We start from the raw sequence: 19549 nt of genomic DNA on the forward strand, positions 1-19549 counted from the left end.
CTATATGTTAAGAGCTTGGTCATGGTCATGTCATGTCATAATCCAAAAGCAAGACGAGACTAGGACCCTGCTAGGGATAGGAAAGACTAATCTGGCCTGAGCACTGTAGTCTGAGATCGAGATGACTCCAGGAGAGCAATTCTATAACTTTAATGCATATCTTGCTGTGTCTATATAAAATGATATTATGAATGCCTGTATTTGTTAGTTGGACAAGAAGAGGAGAAACACACCCATGGGATTCCACTCTTAGGCGAGTGTCCTGCTGAAAGAGTATCTGTCCTAGAAGAAGCATCCCCTGAGGGAAAGAACTTTACCCCTGTTGATTGTGACCACACCTATGTGTAAGCCCCTAGAAGGCAAAGACCCTGTATTAAAGGATCTGTGATCCTGGCAGGTAAGGAAGTTAGTGATAGATAGCATCCCCTGCAGCCATAAGCACCATTAGCAAGCAGGAAATTATGAAGCATTAAAAATAAAAACACTACAGAAATTTTCTCATACTGCAGCAAAAGAAGTCACAAGTTTCACATTTATTTCAAGCATATCTACAATGAAATAAGCTCATGATCAGAAAGGCATCAGACTTGTGATTATGTGGTGACTTTTTCCTTGTGCAGAAAGCAAGAATTTTTCACTTCATTTTTTCCTTCATGCCACAAATATTCAAGTGCTTCCTCCTTGATGCTCTATGAAAGATGAACTCTCCCGCCAAACTGAGCAGCTTGAAGAATCAACAGGTGGAGACAGAAGCTTAAAATTCTAGGCAGCTCATTTATTGAGGGTGGCTAAGATATTCTCTTCTAAAACGTGTGGAATTCTAACAGAAGAGGGTGTTCTTTCCTTATCTTCCTAAATGAATTTTATAAACATAGAAGAGCAGGAAGCTTGCCGTGGGGGGTGGCAGACACTGGGATGGTGCGGGGGGGGGGGGGGGTGCCGTGCGGAATGTGTGATGCCTGAAACCGTAAAATAAAAGTTTAAAAGATGAGGGGCCGGAGCGATAGCACAGTGGGTAGGGCGTTTGCCTTGCATGCGGCCGACCCGGGTTCGATCCCCGGCATCCCATATGGTCCCTCAAGCACCGCCAGGAGTAATTCCTGAGTGCAAAGCCAGGAATAACCCCTGAGCATCGCTGGGTGTGACCCAAAAAGCAAAAAAAAAAAAAAAAAGTTTAAAAGATGAGCATAAGTATCATGTTGAAGTAGTATTAGAATGTCCTTCCTTTCCCCGCAAAGTTTTTGCCCATCCTAATTTCCTTGTGCCTTTGATATACCTCTAGAAGTTGGGTGTGACCTTTTTTCCCTTAATCACTTTGGAATACGAGATTGTTCACGAAAAACACTTCTTGGTGCTTATGATAAAATCGGAACAATTTTTAGGATTTGTTGTAATTTGATGACTTGTATCATATGATCACTTTAGGGCGTCACTTTCTCTCTGGGTAACCCGAGGCAGCCTTTGGGCTACCTCCTACTTTTGATTTACTGTCTGGAAAAGAGACTTTAGGTTTTGGACAAAGGAAAATGTAGAGCCTTCCTTTAAGACAAGGAATTTGTTTCTTTCCCTAATAAATAATTGAACTTAGGTGCCCTAATTATAAAGGGAAATATATACATATATGTATATACATATACATACACTGCCTCTCGGAGAGCCCGACAAGCTATCGAGAGTATCCTGCCTGCATGGCAGAGTCTGGCAAGCTCCCCGTGGCATATTCGATATGCCAAATACAGTAACAATAACAGGTCTCATTCCCCTGACCCTGAAAGAGCCTCCAATCGTTGGGAAAGGCAAGTAAGGAGAGGCTGCTAAAATCTCAGGGCTGGGACAAATGGAGACGTTACTGGCATCTGCTCGAGTAAATCGATGAATAACGGAATGACAGTGATACAGTGATATACTTATATATCTACATACACACAGAGCTGTGCTCAGGCTTACTCTTGGCTCTGTGCTCAGGAATGAAGACAGAATTGGGGCTCACGGGATCATATGTGATGCCAGGAACTGAACCAGACTTGCCATGTACAAGACATGACAACATGCTGGACTCTGCACCCCAAGATGTTCTTGGGAAGACACTGTACATGAAGACACATACGAGGCTGGTGAACATGCCTGCATGCCGGAGGTTCCAGCCTCGGCACCACAAGGTCACTGGAGCACCACCAGGAGTGACTCCAAAGCGCGCGCGCGCACACACACACACACACACACACACACACACACACACACACACACACACACACACACACACACACACACACACACACACACCGGAAACCCTGGAGTGGATCGAATGCAACGTTCCCATTAAGAAAAAGTAGGTATTGGGTTTCCAGGCGTTGGGACTTTGCGGGGCATCCCGGGAGAGCTTGGCGCTCAGCAACAGGCACTGTTGAAGGAGCAGGTCTGGGTGGCACCCAAGTATTCCAGAGCCCCCCAGGCCTGCCAGTTTCGAACTCCGCCGGACAAAGTCAGAGGAAGGAAGAACGTATAAGCACTTACCCGAGTTCAGAGTTCCGAACAGCCCAGCCACACGGAGACCAGTCTTTTGCACCGCCCTAAGGGGTAACCGGTCACCTCGCGCGTTTCCGGCCATTCTACTGCCCACAGGCCCTTGGCACCGCTGCCCTAGTGCCCGCGCCAGGCCAACCCTGCCTCCGGACGCCCACCGTCCCTCCTTCCCGGCCCAACCCCACCGCAGTGACCCCTTGTTCACCCTCAGCACAGCACCGCCCCCTCCCTGCAGCCCCGCCTCTTCCCTGCCACCTGCCGGGGTTTTTCCCAGGCCGCTCCCGCCTCCTGGACCCACCTCCACGGTCCGAGGCCCGCGAAGGCCCCGCCCACCTCCCCAGAGCTTGCTCCAGCTCCGTCCACTGATGGCCCCCCGCACAGCCCGCAGCGGCCTAGGTGGCCCCGCCCCTCCCCGCAAGCCCCGCCCACGGGCCCCTTAGGCCCCGGTTCGCGTCGCTTGGGCTCCAGGCCCCGCCCCTTCTCCGGTCCACCGGCTCCGGCCCGCCTCTCTCGGGCTCCAAGCCCCGCCTCTTAGACGCGCTCGAGCTGCAAGCCCCGCCCCTCCGACACTCTCAGACTCCTGACCCCAGCCCCTCCGGTTTGCTCGGCTTCTAGGCCCCACCCCTTCAGCTCCGGTCCGCCTCTCTCGGGCTTCAGGCCCCGCCCCTCCGGCTCTGGTCCTCTTCACTCGGGCTCCGGGCCCCGCCCCTTAGACACGCTCGGGCTGCAGGCCCCGCCCTCTCCCCGCCCTCGGGCTTCAGGCCCCGCCCCTCCAGTTCTGGCACGCCTCGCTCGGACTTCAGGACCCGCCCCTCCGGCTCCCTCGGGCTTCAGGGTCCGCCCCGCCGGCTCCGGCCCGCCTTGTTCGGGCTCCAGATCCCGCCCCTTCAGTTCACTCCGGCTTCAGGGCCCCGCCTCTCCGGCGCTGGTCCGCCTCACTCGAACTTCAGGCCCCGCCTCTCCGACTGTTCGGTCGCCAGGACCAGTCCTTTAGGCGCGTTAGGGCTCCAGGCCCCGCCCCTCCGGCTCGCTCGGATTTCGGGCCCCGCCCCTTTTTCTCCGGCCCGCCTCGCTCGGGCTTCAGGCCCCGCCCCCTCCACGGTGCTCCGGCTCCGGCCCGCTTCGCTCGGGCTCCAAGCTCCGCCCCTCCGGCGTTGGTCCGCCTCACTCGGACTCCAGGCCCCGCCCCTCCTACTTGTTCGGTCGCCAGGACCAGTCCCTTAGGCGCGTTAGCACTCCAGGCCCCGCCTGTCCAGCTCCGACCCGCCTCGCTCGGGCTCCAGGCCCCGCCCCTTAGACGCGGCGGACTCCAGGCCCCGCCCCTTTGGGTCGCTCGTGCTCCAGGTCCCGCCCTGCCGAATCGCTCGGGCTCTTGGCCCCGCCCCGCCCGCTCGCTCGGACTCCAGACCCCGCCCGCGGCCCCGCCCCGCGTCCGGGCCCCGCCCCGCCGCCTCCCTCGGGGCCCGCGGCCGCGTCCCTAGCGCAGCCGGGCGCCCGCGGGAGGGCGGGGGAAGGAGCGGGGGGAAGGGACCAGGGCGGGCTCCGGGCGCCCGGCCCCGCGCGCCCCGTCCGCGGCCGCAGATTCGCCACAAACGGCCCTCCCGCCCCGGCGCCTGAGGGCCGCGGGTTCCGAGTCCAGACACGCAACCCCGAGATGGGGGAGCGAGAGGCGCCCCCGGGGGCCCGGGGCCCCGCGCGTGCCCGCGAACGGCGCCGCGCGCCCCGGCGGCGGGCGGGGACTGTGGCGAAAGTGCCGCTCGGCGGCGCCGCGGGGCCGCGTTTACCCTGCGCAGACGCCGTCGCCGCCGCCGCCGCCGCCGCCTTTGCCGCCACCGTCCCCGCCGCCGCCGTCCCCGCGCGGCCCCGCCGCTCCATTGTTCCCGCCGCGCCGGCTCGGGCCCCGCCACGCCGGCGCTGTCCAGGGCGGCGACGCCGCGGGAGAGCTGGGGCGCCGGCGGCACCGGCAGCGGCGGGGGTCGGCGCGCCCGAGCGGGGCCTCCCGCGCCCCGGCCCGCCCTGCCCGGCGGGCGCCCCGGCGATGAGCCCGGACCCGAGGTGGCCGGTGAGTGCGGGGCGGGCGGCCCGCGTGGGGACGCGGCCACTTCCGTGAGCGCGGCCGGGGAGCGCCTCCGGGCCAGCCGCGGGCAGGTGTCGCCGCCGGGCCCGGCTCGGGCCGCCGCGCCCTCCCTGCCTGCGGGGACCGGGACCGGGGGGGGGCCCGCGGCAGAGCCTCTGTGCGCCCCCCGGGCTCCCGACGGGGCTCTCGGCCACTGCGGGGTGACAGCCCGAGGGGCGGCGCTGTCAGCGACCTCAGGACCCAGCTTTGTCTGGGCTGCTGGACGGCTGAAGTCGCAGCCCCGAGGAAGGCGGCTCCGGAGGCTGTGGCCAAGCAGGGCTTCCTGGGGGCTGGTGCCATCTGCTGTCCCCACTCGCCCAGCAACGCGGGGAGGACCGGGACAGTCACTTGGTCGTCGCTGTGGCTTCAGTGGGTGAAGGTAGCCCTTGCTGCCGCCCCCGGCCGGCTGGCCTCAGTTTGCACCCGGGCCCGCGTAAATGCCCAGCTCACTCCCCAGGGGACCCGGCTCCCCTAGGGATGTCGGGCTGAGCTGATTATAGGACAGTCTAGGGATTTCTCCTGGGGTCCAGGAGGAGATCGCTGGATCCCGGGTCACATTCCTGCCGAGGCAGATGCCCCCCGGCACCCCTCTCTGAGCTCCAGGCTCACCTTAGTTCATTGGGCGGGTTATTTATTTACCCGGTGCGGGTGTGGCTTGGGCCCTGGGGCCTGCCCGACAGCCCCCACCTTGGGTGGCCACAGCAGGTGCAGTGCCCGAGCACCGGGGAGAGAGGAGAGCGGAGAAACACGTCGCCCGGGGGCCAGACAGCGAAGTCCTAGTAAGGAGGTGGCCTGTCAGGGGCGAGTGGTAATAACTACTCAGATGTTCCTGTAAGAGGCTGTGACCTTCCGGGAGTGCCCGGCCGCCCTGGCTAGTGGGAGGCACCACGACCCGTTGGGGGAAGACCAGCGCTCGCCTCCTCATGGGGAATCTGGGGGGCGGCAGGAAGTTTGGGATCCAGGGGGTGGCATCCTGGTACTCGGCAGAAGGATCGCTCCGGCCTCGTGCTGGGATTACTGGGCTGGCCGGGTTGAGACCTCCGGCAGGGTGGCCGTGGGGCCGAGGGCGGGCTGGTGGGAGTGGACTCGGGGCACCGGAAGGGACTGTCTTTGCACCTCTGCTGACCCATCCCTGTCTTCAGATGTGACAGCATGGGGGTGGACTTCGACGTGAAGACTTTCTGCCACAACCTGCGGGCGACGAAGCCACCCTATGAGTGCCCCGTGGACACCTGCCGCAAGGTGTACAAGAGCTACAGCGGCATCGAGTACCACCTGTACCACTATGACCACGACAACCCGCCGCCCCCGCAGCAGACCCCCCTCCGCAAGCACAAGAAGAAGGGGCGCCAGTCCCGCCCGGCCAATAAGCAGTCGCCGAGCCCCTCCGAGGTGTCCCAGTCGCCCGGCCGCGAGGTGATGAGCTACGCGCAGGCCCAGCGCATGGTGGAGGTGGACCTGCACGGCCGCGTCCACCGCATCAGCATCTTCGACAACCTGGATGTGGTGTCTGAGGACGACGAGGCCCCCGAGGAGGCCCCCGAGAATGGCAGCAACAAGGAGAACACGGAGACCCCGGCCGCCACCCCCAAGTCGGGCAAGCACAAGAACAAAGAGAAGCGCCGGGACTCCAGCTACCACCACCACCACAACGCCTCGGCCAGCGCCACGCCCAAGCTGCCCGAGGTGGTGTACCGGGAGCTGGAGCAGGACACCCCCGACGCCCCGCCCCGGCCCACCTCCTACTACCGGTAAGGTCCCCGCGTCGCACGCTCCTCTCGCGCAGACCTCGCTCCCCCGCACCTCGAGGAAGCCGGGGTGCACAGACCGGCCCACGTGTCGTAGGCAGCTGCATTGGGGTTTGAACCGGTTTGAACCGGGGGTTTTTGGCACGTTTCCTGTTCTTTGTTATTTTTTTTTTCTTTTCAGTTTTTGGGTTTTTCGTATGTTTGGTTTTTGGGCCAGACCCGCTGGTGCTTAGAGGTTACTCCTGGCTCTGCACTTAGGAATTACTCTTGGCAGTGCCAAGGGGACCACATGGGATGCCAGGGATTGAACTCAGGGCAGCGTGTGCAAGACAGACGCCCTCCCTGCTGTGCTACCGCTCCGGCCCCGCATTCACCATTCTCAGTTCACCCTCAACCTGAGATGTTCTCTCTCTCTCTCTCTTTCCCCCCTTCTTTCCCTCCCTCCCTCTCTCACTCTCCCCTCTCTCTCTCTCTCCCCCCTCCCTATCCCCATCCCTCTCCCTCTCTTTTTCTCTCCCTCCCTCTCTCTCTCACTCTTTTGCTCGCTTGCCCTTGCTCTCTCGCTCTCACTTTCGCTCCGTTACAGTTCCCTAAATGAAACTGTTTTACTACACACACACACACACACACACACACACACACACACACACACACACACAGAGGTGTCTGCAGAACTGCACTATTTCCACCTTATCAGAGGCAGCAGCTTTGGGGGTTCCAGTGATGCATCTGTAAACAGATCTGATGTTCTTCTGGCAGCCTAGACCCAGAGCACCCATCCGAAGGCACAGATTTCCCCAGGTCCAGGATCGCTGGGTGTGACCCAACAGGGAAAAGAAAGAAAAACAGAGGGCTGGAGCGATAGCACAGTGGGGAGGGCATTTGCCTTGCATGCAGCCGACCAGGTTTTGATTCCCAGCATCCCATATGGTCCCCCAAGCACCGCCAGGAGTAATTCCTGAGTGCAGAGCCAGAAGTAACCCCTGTGCATTGCTGGGTGTGACCTAAAAAGGCAAAAAAGCAAAATAAAATTAAAAAAGATAAAATAAAATATTTGGGGCTGGAGCGATAGCACAGCGGGTAGGGCGTTTGCCTTGCACGCAGCCGACCCGGGTTCGATTCCCAGCATTCTGTATGGTCCCCTGAGCACTGCCAGGAGTGATTTCTGAGTGCAGAGCCAGGAGTAACCCCTGTGCATCACCGGTGTGACCCAAAAAACGAAAAGAAAATGGAGAGAGAGAGAAAGAGAGAGAGAAGAAAGAAAGAAAAAGAAAGAGCGAGAGAGAAGAGAAAGAAACTGCTGCGAGTTGGGGCCATAGGACAGCAGGTCCAGGGTGTGCGGGTCAGTGGAGGCTGCTGCTGAGGCGTGCGGGGCTCAGGGGGCGGGGGCCGAGTGTCCCAGAAGCCTGGCGGGTGTGGAGACCCACCCCGCCTCCTCTCCCTGCGCCTGCGCATTGGCCGCCTCCTCTCCTTCTTGTCTTGTTTCGGGTTTTTTTTCCCTGTTTTTAGCCACACCCGTGCTCCTGCTGGCGGGCTCAGGGATCGCTCCCCGCAGACCTTGTGCTGGGGGACCCACCAGGGCCCTCAGCAAGTTGACAGGTCGAGATGGGGGCCGTGGCCCCTGGGCGGTCTCTCTGGACCCTCTTTATGTTTTTAACGGGGCACAGGGGAGCGTGTGGAGGGCCTGAGGGCACACCCAGCGGAGACGGCCGTGCCCTGGGTGCCAGAGGGGGTGGCGGGTGCCAGAGGGGGTGATGCTGGGAGTTGCTCAGCCCTCCTGGGCTCCTGCTCCCAACCAGCCCGGCCCGGCCTCGGAGCTCCCAGCCTTCTCATCCCCGCCACTCGGTCTCTGTGTCTGTCTGTCTCGGCCACCCCACTCCCCTCCCCGTCTCCTCCCCGCAGACTCAGTCCCTTCCCCCTGGGGCCCCAGTTGTTCTCCAGGGTGGCAGTTCTCAGCTGTGTGGGCCGGCGGGGATGTGTGTCGCATGTAATGTGGTTATTCCTGTGAGCAGCGTTGCTTATGTTTCGGCAACGATCTGCTTTTTATAAAGCTCTGAGGGGGCTGGATGGAGCCGAGTGGAGGAGGTGGGATGCGGCCTGGATTGATCCCAGCGCGCACAAACCCCATCCTAGAATATCTGAAGTCACCCGCGCCGGGGCCTCGCTCCTTCTCGCTCGCACCCGCAGCCCTGGAGGGGGAGAGAGGCTGGCGGCAGGGTGCCGAGACCCGTGTAGCTCGGGCCTGCCTGCGAGGGGGCGCGGCGCATGTGACAGGAGAAGGGTGCGTGTGACGCGAGAGAGGCATGTGACGCGAGAGGGTGCGTGTGGCGGGAGAGGGCGCCAGCTCTCACACCTCGGCTGGATCGGGTGCAGGTGTGACGGCGGCGGACGCTTCCCACTAGCCCCGAGTCACGCCCATATCGGGCTGACCGCGTCGGGGTCTTGGGGTCAGAGAAGCTGTTTCCTGTTCCTGGGCCTTTGTGTCTTCCTTGCGCCGCCACAGTCCGTTCAGGTGGCCAGCGACAGGGCCTGTTGCTTTTCTTTTTTTGTTTTTTTGCTTTTGGGTCACACCCAGCAGTGCCCATGAGTCCCTCCTGGCAAGCTCAGGGGACCATACGGGATGCCGTGTGCAAGGCAGGTGCCTCCCCGCTGTGCCGCCGCTCTGGCCCCCCGGGACGCAGCGCTGGGCCCTGTGTCTGCACTCGTGAAGGAGTCGGCACAGCGCCAGCTCCAGTCGGAGCGCGGCTAGGCGAGGGCCTCCAGCAGCCGCCAGCGCGCCTGCCAGTCAGTGAGTTAACTTGTTAGCTGATGGGACCATTGTGTGGAACGGCTGATGTTCGCCTCACCATGTCACCTAAGCCCGTGGAGCTCTCATCCATCGTGTAGGGCACTTGCTTCTACACGGCTGACCCGAGTTCGATCCCCGCCTCTACCTGTGGCTCCTTGAGCCCCACCAGGAGTCAGCCCTGAGCATTGCTAGGTGTGGCCCCTAAAGCAACAAAATTAAAGCAGGAGACGAAGGCCCAGGGAGGCTGGCTGGCAGGGTGCTGCCCACAGAGGGCCTTGGCCTGCCGCACGGGGCCGGCGGGCCCCTACATAGCTGGTGTTGTGATGCTGACAGCGTCTTTGGGACAAGGCTGTCACCTCAGCTGTCACCAGCAGAACACCCAGTGATGCTTTAAAAGTCCCAGAGTAGGGGGCCAGAGAGACAGTCCAGCAGGAAGGGCGTTTGCCTGGCACGCAGCTGACCTGGGTTCCATTCCCGGAATCCGATAGGGTCCCCCTAGCACCGCCAGGAGTAATTCCTGAACGCAGAGCCAGGGGTAACCCCTGAGCATCACTGGGTGTGACCCAAAAAAGCAAAAATAAATAAATAAATAAATAAAAGCCCCAGAGTGGCAGAGTGAGAACTTAAATCCAGGTTTGTTTGGAGGAAGGTCCGGTAGCGTTACAGGGAGGTAGAACAAGGCGCCGTATCTCCGGGCGCCCGCAGCGGCCCTCAGCCCCGATGCTGCGGTACGGGGGCTGGAAGGTGGGTGTACGTGCTGGGCCTGCCCGTTCTGCGTTCCTGGTCACAGGCCACACCCGGCGGTGCTCAGGGCTCACGCCTGGCTCTGCACTCAGGGATCACTCCCAGGGGGTTCCAGGGACCATACCGGGTTCCGGGATCAAACCCGGGTCGGCTGCATACAAAGCCAGCGCCCTGCCCACGGTGCTATCTCTGGCCAATCGGGCCACTTTGTGAGCTGATTGTGCCGGGCAGCTCAGTGGTGAGGGAGGCAGTAAACACATCTACCCTCTGGGGATGACACACGTGACTCGGCCAAACCCTGCCCCTGGTAAACGCTCCAGTGTCTCCCCAGGCTCACAGAGAACACATCGGCCCTTGAGTTTGAGGGGCGCCGTGCCAGCTGACAGGGACCTGCCAGCTGGTGTCGGCTGACTGAGATGCAGTGTCCAAGGGCTGCCAGGCTCCGTCCTGGCCGCCTCGCCCTCCTTCCTCCGCCTTAGCCGCCTTTTATCTTGTTTGTTTTGGGGCTACACCTGGCACTGCTCAGGGGTTCCTCCTGGCTCTGCACTCAGGAATCACTCCTGGCGGTGTGCAGGGACCATCTGGGGTGTCGGGTGCAAGGCAGATGCCCTCCCCAGCGCCCTGGCCTGGCCTTCCTGCTCCGGTGGAGGACCTGCACTTGGGGGTTCCCGTCTGCTCTGCCACCTTCTCGCAAGTGAGCAGGGCCGCTGGGATTTGTCGCCTTCAGCAGAAACTTTTCTGTCAGCTAAGAATGAATCTAGGGGGCTGGAGCAATAGCACAGTGGGGAGGGTCTTTGCCTTGCACGTGACTGACCCGGATTCGATCCCCAGCATCCCAGAGGGCCCCCTGAGCGTGCCAGGAGTCACCCCTGAGCACCGCCGGGTGTGACCCAACCAAAAAAAGAAAGAAAATGAATCTAGCACCTGTAACAGCTGGGGTGGAGGGCAGGGCGTAGCGAGGCGGTACAGGGAGGGGACAGCCGCGCTGTGACCCCGAGTGACCTCCGCGTCTCGCAGGTACATTGAGAAGTCCGCGGAGGAGCTGGACGAGGAGGTGGAGTATGACATGGACGAGGAGGACTACATCTGGCTGGACATCATGAACGAGCGGCGGAAGGCGGAGGGCGTGAGCCCCATCCCGCAGGAGGTCTTCGAGTACCTGATGGACCGGCTGGAGAAGGAGTCGTACTTCGAGAGCCACAACAAGGGGGACCCCAACGCGCTGGTGGACGAGGACGCCGTGTGCTGCATCTGCAACGACGGCGAGTGCCAGAACAGCAACGTCATCCTCTTCTGCGACATGTGCAACCTGGCCGTGCACCAGGAGTGCTACGGGGTGCCCTACATCCCCGAGGGCCAGTGGCTGTGCCGCCGCTGCCTGCAGTCGCCCTCGCGTGCCGTGGACTGCGCCCTGTGCCCCAACAAGGGCGGCGCCTTCAAGCAGACGGACGACGGGCGCTGGGCCCACGTGGTGTGCGCGCTCTGGATCCCCGAGGTGTGCTTCGCCAACACCGTCTTCCTGGAGCCCATCGACAGCATCGAGCACATCCCGCCGGCCCGCTGGAAGCTCACGTGCTACATCTGCAAGCAGCGCGGCTCGGGCGCCTGCATCCAGTGCCACAAGGCCAACTGCTACACGGCCTTCCACGTGACGTGCGCCCAGCAGGCCGGCCTCTACATGAAGATGGAGCCCGTGCGCGAGACGGGCGCCAACGGCACCTCCTTCAGCGTCCGCAAGACGGCCTACTGCGACATCCACACGCCCCCGGGCTCGGCCCGCCGCCTGCCCGCCCTGTCCCACAGCGAGGGCGAGGAGGACGACGAGGAAGAGGAGGAGGACGGGAAGAGCTGGAGCTCCGAGAAGGTCAAGAAGGCCAAGGCCAAGTCCCGGATCAAGATGAAGAAGGCGCGGAAGATCCTGGCCGAGAAGCGGGCGGCGGCCCCGGTGGTGTCGGTGCCCTGCATCCCGCCCCACAGGTACGCGGGCTCGGCTTCCTGCGGGCAGCGATGGGCGTTCTCGCACCCCGGTCCCCAGAGGTCCCGAAGCCCCTGCGGACCCGACCGGGTGGTCGGAGGCACAAGCGCCAGGCCTGGCCTGGAGGGAGGACTAGGGATGCAGGGAAGGGATGGTCCGGGCGGTGGGGCGAGTGCGGACGAGCGTGGCCATCGCCGATTTGGGGCGCCCTCCTGCTCCCCCCTTTTGACAGCCTCCAGCTCGATCTTGGGGGGTCCGGCGCCTGAGGAGAGCATCCCCGACTCCTCAGAGACGGGGCTCGGGAAGTGCTGGGTCAGCGTGTGGCTTCCTGACTCCGCTGCCACGACTGGCACCGGGTGACTCTGCCCCGGGCCCCCTGTCACGCGCTGCCCCCAGCGCAGGCTGGCAGCCGAGGGGTCCCGCTCACGCGGGCAGGCCCCGCCACTGCCACCCCAGCTGCCCCGCAGGACTGTGGGAAGAGACCGATCTCTCAGCCACGAGCTTCGCTGACTGCGATCTGGGCTCTTCTGGGTGGGGAGGGGATCACACTAGGGACCCCCTGCCCCTTGCTGAGGGCCACTGCAAGCCTTGGTGCACGGTTGGGGAGCAAACTCGGGGCTGCCACATTCAGAACCTGTGGCCCACCTCTGACCCCTCGCCCGGGCCCCGCCCAGCCCTGACAGCCGCACGTTGGCAGGGAGACTGGTTTTTTCTTTCTTTTCTTTCTTTTGGGGTCACACACCCAGCGTTGTTCCGGGCTTACTACAGGTGGTGCTTGGGGGACCCCATGGGATGCTGGGATCGAACCCGGGTTGACGGCGTATAAGGCAAACACCCTCCCTGCTGTGCTATCGCTCCAGCCCCAGAGATTGGGTTTTTTATTTCTTCTTTTCTTTTTCTCTGGATTTTGGTTCACACACAGTGGCTTGGAGGCTGCTCCCAGCTCAGTGCTCAGGGGACCACGTGGTGCTGGGGGTGGAGCCCAGGCCTGCCGCACTAGAGCACGCCCCACGCCGGGCTCTGTTCCCAGTTGCCTTTCCCCGTCCCGCTGCAGGCTGAGTAAGATCACCAACCGCCTGACCATCCAGAGGAAGAGCCAGTTCATGCAGCGGCTTCACAGCTACTGGACGCTCAAGCGCCAGTCCCGGAACGGGGTCCCACTGCTCCGGCGCCTGCAGACGCACCTGCAGTCGCAGAGGAACTGTGACCAAGTCGGAGTACAGTGTGACCAAGTCAGGGTACAGTGTCAAGTTCCCTGTGTGCTCTGGGGGCGAGGGCCAGAGGGCGCCTGTGGCAGGGGTGGAGGCGGGTGGGGAGGGGAGCTCTGTGTTTTGTTTCTTTTTGCTGTTGATTTTGTTTGGGGGCCACACCCAGCGGGGCTCAGGGGTTACTCCTGGCTCTATGCTCAGGAATCACTCCTGGCATGCTCAGGGGACCATGGGGAGCCGGGGATCGAACCCACATTGGCCACGTGCAAGGCGAGCGCCCCCCCACCCATTGTTCTGGCGCTCCGGCCTAGGTGTTCTTTCATCCGTCCACACTCTGGGGCTGTGCCAGGCCCCGGGCACATGAGGGGTCCCGCTCGTGTGGGCCGCAGGGTCGCCAGTACCTCCCCGAGTCCCTCCTTCGGCTCTGCCGCGCCTCCCCCAGTCCCCAGTTCCGCCCGCTGCCTCTGCAGCTCCCGACCCCCTCTTGGCCTGCAGAGAGACTCCGAGGATAAGAACTGGGCCCTCAAGGAGCAGCTCAAGTCCTGGCAGCGGCTCCGGCACGACCTGGAGCGCGCGCGGCTGCTCGTGGAGCTGATCCGCAAGCGGGAGAAGCTCAAGCGGGAGACGGTGAGCGCCGGGGGGAGGGGGCCGCGGGGGAGCCCGGGACCGAGAGGGGAGGGCGGGGGCACGTTCCCGAGCCAGCTGGGTCCCTCTCGTCAGACCAGGCCCGGGCCTGGCTGACCGGGCCTGCACGTGTGTCAGATCAAGGTCCAGCAGATCGCCATGGAGATGCAGCTGACGCCCTTCCTCATCCTCCTTCGCAAGACCCTGGAGCAGCTCCAGGAGAAGGACACGGGCAACATCTTCAGCGAGCCGGTCCCTCTGTCCGAGGTAACCGAATTGGACGAAGTAAGAACCCCTTCCCCTCACCCCTCCTTTCTGTTCCTCTCCCAGTTGGCCCTGGGTCCTGCTGCAGGTCCGGGCCAGGGGCTCGGAGGGGACCTTGAAGAGAGGGGCTGGTGACTCTGGGGCTCCAGGACGAACGGGAGCCACTCGCGTCCCCTGGACTCTGTCGCGTCCCTGTCGTGCCCCAGGGGCCAGATTGGGAGGCAGGGCCTGTGGGCCAGGTGACTGGCCCAGGGCAGCGAGACCCTCTGGGGGCCTGCGGAGCGGGGGTTTCGGAAGCTCAGCACCGGAAGGACCCTGCTGCCTGGCCGGGCAGGCTCTCCTCAGGGAGAGGCCCGCAGCCTCCTCTGAGCCGGCGGCAAATAGACGAAAGGTGTTGGACGCACAGCAGTTCCTTCCAGAGGATTCCCAGGGGCCGGGGGGCAGCGCTGACTGCGGTTCCATCCCCGTCTCGCAGCAGGAGAGCCCCCCGAGAGCGCGAGGGATGGCTGCCCTCCCGTGCTCTGGGCCTGCCTGTCACTGGTGGGAGGCGGCTGCTGGCCGCGTTTCCGAGGGGCCCTTAGGAGCAGGGTCGGGGCAGGGAGAGGAGCCCGTGCTGAGCCGCCCCGCCTGCCCCCAGGTCCCCGACTACCTGGACCACATCAAGAAGCCCATGGACTTCTTCACCATGAAGCAGAACCTGGAGGCGTACCGCTACCTGAACTTTGACGATTTCGAGGAGGACTTCAACCTGATCGTCAGCAACTGCCTCAAGTACAACGCCAAGGACACCATCTTCTACCGGGCGGCCGTGCGGCTCCGTGAGCAGGGGGGCGCGGTGCTGCGCCAGGCCCGGCGCCAGGCGGAGAAGATGGGCATCGACTTCGAGACGGGCATGCACCTCCCCCACAGCCTGGCCGGGGACGAGGCCCCGCACCACGCGGAGGAGGGTGGGTGATGCCCCGCGCGCGTGCCTGCCCCGGCCCGGGAGGGGGCGGCTGGAGGCGGGAGGGTGGTCTGTGCTGCCCGCCGTGACCTGTCGTCCCCCCCCCACGCTCCCCCCGCCCAGCAGCCGAAGAGGAGCGGGTGATCTTGCTGGAGAACCAGAAGCACCTGCCCGTGGAGGAGCAGCTGAAGCTGCTGCTGGAGCGGCTGGACGAGGTGAACGCCGGCAAGCAGAGCGTCGGCCGCTCCCGGCGCGCCAAGATGATCAAGAAGGAGATGACGGCGCTGCGGCGCAAACTCGCGCACCAGCGGGAAGGCGGCCGCGACGGCCCCGACCGGCACGGGCCCTCGGGCCGGGGCAGCCTCACGCCCCACCAGGCCGCCTGTGACAAGGACGGGCAGACGGACAGTGCCGCCGAGGAGAGCAGCAGCCAGGAGACGAGCAAAGGTCTGAACCCCCCGGCGAGGCGGACCCCGGAGCCAGCCCCCCCGCACAGCTAGCCGGACTCCCCCTCCTCCCGTCACGGGCCTCTCAGCTCCTCTCGGGCTACTCAGAAGAGACAATTCTCCCCTCCCGCGCCCCCCACACCGTCTCCCGACCCTAGCTGGGGCGGCGCCCTCCCCACACAGCCCCTCACCGACTCTCCTTCTCTCTCTCTCTGCTCCAGGCCTGGGTCCCAACATGTCCTCCACCCCCGCACATGAGGTGGGCAGGAGAACCTCAGTTCTGTTCTCCAAAAAGAACCCGAAGACAGCTGGACCGCCCAAGAGGCCGGGCCGGCCCCCCAAAAACCGGGAGAGCCAGATGACCCCCAGCCACGGAGGCAGCCCTGTGGGGCCCCCCCAGCTCCCCATCATGGGCCCCGTCCGTCAGCGCAAGCGGGGGAGGAGCCCCCGGCCCAGTTCGAGCTCAGACAGCGACAGTGATAAATCCACAGAAGACCCCCCAATGGGTGAGCCTCGCCGTCACCCAGCCCCCAGGAGAGTGAGCCCAGCTGCCATCCCTCCCGACATAACTGCCACCCGCCCTTCAGTTGCCCAGAGAGGGTCAGCGCTGAGAGGGCCTCCTGGCACCCCCGCCAGCCCCCGATCTGACCGAGCTGCTCCCCAGCTAGCGCCCCCCGCAGGCCCCTCCACTCTTTCACTTCACTCTGCTCTTCTCACCCTCCTCGGCAGCTCTGCCCGCGAACCTGTCCCTGTCCCGAGGCCGCCACCTGCCCCGAGAGGGCGGGAGGGCCAGGCTGCGGCTAAGGGGGGAGGGGGACGGACACTGCCCAGAGCTGACCCAGGCTGCAGGGGTGTGCCAGCCCGGGAGGGGAAGGCGAGCTCTCCCCCTCCGCCGCGCCCGTCTGTGTCTCCCTGACCGTTTCCTTCCTTCCTCCTCTTCCCACCCCCAAACCAAGACTTACCAGCCAACGGCTTCAGCGGCGGGAACCAGCCGGTGAAGAAGAGCTTCCTGGTGTACCGGAACGACCGCAGCCTCCCGAGGAGCAGCTCCGACTCGGAGTCCAGCAGCAGCAGCAGCAGCAGCGCCGCCTCGGACCGGACCAGGTACCGCCGGGCTCCCCGAGACGCCCCCCTGCCCGCAGAGAAGCAGGGTCGAGGAGAGTGGCGCGCTGGGGCGGGGGCGCGCCGGGCCAGACCCTCGCCCCCGTCTCACAGCCTCAGTGCCACACACCGCTCTCGCGTGCAGCCGTGGCGCGGGCTCGGTCCCTGCCTCGGCATCGGTGTGGGCCGAGGGTCCAGTAAGGAAAAGCGTCCCCGGTCTCTGTTTCTTCCTGAGCACCAGGCCTGGGCGGGGGCGGGGCAGTAGCGCAGAGGACTGGCACAGGCTGTACGTGCGAGGGCCCCGGGCTTGGTTTGATCCCAGCCTCATGGTCTGGGCAGCACGCGTTCAAATACATGCACACACACGCACATCACACACACGCACACGCATGTGCACACACATACATACACTGAATTTTTAAAAATCTCCCATCTGGGGGCCGGAGCAACAGTGTAGCAGGTAGGGCGCTCTCCTTGTATGCAGCGGACCCGGGTTTGAGCCTCAGCACCCCATACGGTCCCCCAAGCTGCCAGGAGTGATCCCTGAGTGCAGAGCCTGGAGTGACCCAGAAGTGCCCGAGGCAGGGCAGCAGGGACGCCTCGAAGGCATGGCCAGGCCCAGCTCAGCCTCGCAAGTGTCTCAATTCGAGATTCTTCATGTCGCCCGCGGCTTTCCTGCGGGGGCAGGGGGGGGGACACAGCCAGTGGGGCTCAGCACCTACTCCCGACTCAGCAGACTGGGGGTGCCGGGGACGGAGCCCAGGCTGTCCTCACGCAGTGCAAGCGCCCCAGCCGCGGTCCTCTCCCTGCAGCCCGACCCCAGGGGTTAAAGGAGGGGACAGTGCGACCAGAGACACGGCCCGGCCCCCTGTGCTGTGTTGTGGCCCCCCTAGAGAACGGGAGAGGGGACCTGCATGGCGGCCCCCACTCTTCCCCTGGGCTGAGCGCTCGTCTTGTCCGCAGCACGACCCCGTCCAAGCAGGGCCGGGGGAAGCCCTCCTTCTCGCGGGGCACCTTCCCGGAGGACAGCAGCGAGGACACCTCAGGCACCGAGAACGAGGCCTACTCGGTGGGCGCGGGCCGCAGCGTGGCCCACAGCAGTGAGTACCCCTGCCCGAGGCCCCGGGGGGGGGTGGGGGTGCGGGGGGCTGCCACCCCCCCGACTGCTGATGCGCCCCTCCCCCCTATTCCCGTGAAGTGGTGAGGAAGAACCTGGGCCGGGGAGCTGGCTGGTTGTCGGAGGACGAGGACTCCCCGCTGGATGCTCTGGACCTGGTGTGGGCCAAGTGCCGAGGGTACCCGTCCTACCCAGCTCTGGTACGTGGCTCCTTGGCTCGCCGACAGTTCCCTTGGCCTTCCCGTCAGCCGCCCCGGGTCAGCGCCCAGCGCTCTCCTGCCCCGCCCCTCGGGCCCTGATGCAGTGCCGCAGGGCGAGGCCGGGAGGCCGGCCACCTTCCCGCCTCCGTTCCACACGCGGGTCTGTGGGTGAGGAGCACTGCGGAGCGCGGGGGCTGAGCCCACCAGCCTCTTGTTGTGCCCTCAGATCATTGACCCAAAGATGCCCCGGGAAGGCATGTTCCATCATGGGGTGCCCATCCCTGTGCCGCCGCTGGAGGTGCTGAAACTTGGGGAGCAGATGACCCAGGAAGCCCGAGAGCATCTCTACCTCGTCCTCTTCTTTGACAACAAGCGAACCTGGTATGCGCGGGCCAGGGCCCTGGGCAGGCCACTGACTAGAAACTGGGGACCCCCTGGGGTGGGGGGCGCTTCTTGGCTTAGGGTTTCCCTCCTCTGCCTCAGTGGGTGTGCAGCGGGCGGGGTCCGTGCCCTGGCACAGCCTCGGGTCTCGCGCTTGCTGATTGTCCGAGCCTGGGAAGCAGGAGACTGGCTCTGGTCGGTGGGGGGGGGTTCCTTCTCCCTGCACCCCTCGTTCCCAAGCTGACCCTTAACCACGTGAGCACGGACTGGGCAGCAACAGTGTCCAAGAAGGAAAGCTGCTCTCCTCCCAGCAGTGGCTTTGTCCCTTGCCTTGTCCCACAGGCAGTGGCTGCCCAGGACCAAGCTGGTTCCTCTGGGCGTGAACCAGGACCTGGACAAGGAGAAGATGCTGGAGGGCCGCAAGTCCAACATCCGCAAGTCGGTGCAGATCGCCTACCACCGCGCCCTGCAACACCGCAGCAAGGTGCAGGGCGAGCAGAGCAGCGACAGCAGCGACAGCGACTGAGCCTGCCCGAGTGGCACCTCTGCACTGACTCATTCCTGGTCTTGGGGCCAGTCTCAGGGGAAGCGGGTGGGGGAGGTCTCGCCTGCCCCGAGTGCAGCTGGACTGTACTGGACACTCCCAGCGCCGGAGAGGGGCAGGTCCACAGGCCAGAGGCTGAGACCCGCAGGCCGCGTGCAGCGCGGTGGGGCCCGGGCGGGAGGCTGCGGCACAGGCTGCCCCTCCGGCGCCACCTGCTCCTGCCCGGAGGCCCGCAGGCTGTGCGCTGGCATCTGCCCAGCCTAGCAGTGGGACTGATGTCTGTCCAGCCCGGAAGAGGGGCACCAGGTGACCCCCTCCCCTGCTGTTGTAAATACTGTAATTAGCGGAGAATTTAAATTATTCTCATTTGTAACTGCGTTTCCGGGTCGCGCCAGAGTCATTTGGTACTAAACAAAAAGCCTGTCCCCGCTCCCCTCGTCCCATAGGTCCTCCCACCTTTCAAACTGGTTTGTATTTATTTCAAAGAAAAAAATATATTGATTCTTAGAAAATGAATGAGCCTGGAGTTCCTGGGTCTCGGGTGATGCCGAGGGCGGGGGATTGGGAAAAGGGGAGCAGAAACCCCAGCGACCCCGGGGACTGAGACCGGCGGGGAGGGCGCGGGGGTCGGGCGAGCAGCGGGGCGGGCCGGGGCGCAGTGTCCGTCCCCGGGAGTCCGCCGCCGCGCGCGCCGCTCTCTGGCCTCCCCATCTCAGCCTCGATTGGCTACCGGAGGCCCAATAAGCCGGCGGGAACTCGACTTCCGGTGGGACGAGCTCCGCCCCCAAACCAACCGGAAGACGCGTTTCCCAGTCGCAGCCACTCGC

The 19549-nt window shown here is 63.7% G+C and overlaps 1 protein-coding gene across 3 annotated transcripts; it reads left to right on the plus strand.

The window, feature by feature from the left end:
• The first annotated feature begins 4429 nt into the window (after positions 1-4429).
• BRPF1 (bromodomain and PHD finger containing 1) lies at positions 4430-19238 on the plus strand. Of its 3 annotated transcripts, none has more exons than XM_055134803.1 (14): positions 4430-4585; positions 5782-6390; positions 10937-11896; positions 12949-13132; positions 13598-13729; positions 13865-13993; positions 14628-14937; positions 15057-15380; positions 15601-15885; positions 16336-16483; positions 17444-17580; positions 17679-17797; positions 18024-18178; positions 18521-19238. In XM_055134803.1, the coding sequence occupies exons 2-14, from the start codon at positions 5792-5794 to the stop codon at positions 18702-18704; spliced, it is 3666 nt and encodes a 1221-aa protein (XP_054990778.1). In that variant the 5' UTR covers positions 4430-4585; positions 5782-5791; the 3' UTR covers positions 18705-19238. The 3 variants fall into 3 exon arrangements, with proteins under 3 accessions (XP_054990778.1, XP_054990779.1, XP_054990780.1); XM_055134804.1 differs by having other exon boundaries at positions 15060-15380; XM_055134805.1 differs by lacking the exon at positions 15601-15885.
• Positions 19239-19549: the final 311 nt, after the last annotated feature.

This window comes from Sorex araneus, chromosome 4 (assembly GCF_027595985.1).
Source record: "Sorex araneus isolate mSorAra2 chromosome 4, mSorAra2.pri, whole genome shotgun sequence".
NCBI lineage: Eukaryota > Metazoa > Chordata > Mammalia > Eulipotyphla > Soricidae > Sorex > Sorex araneus.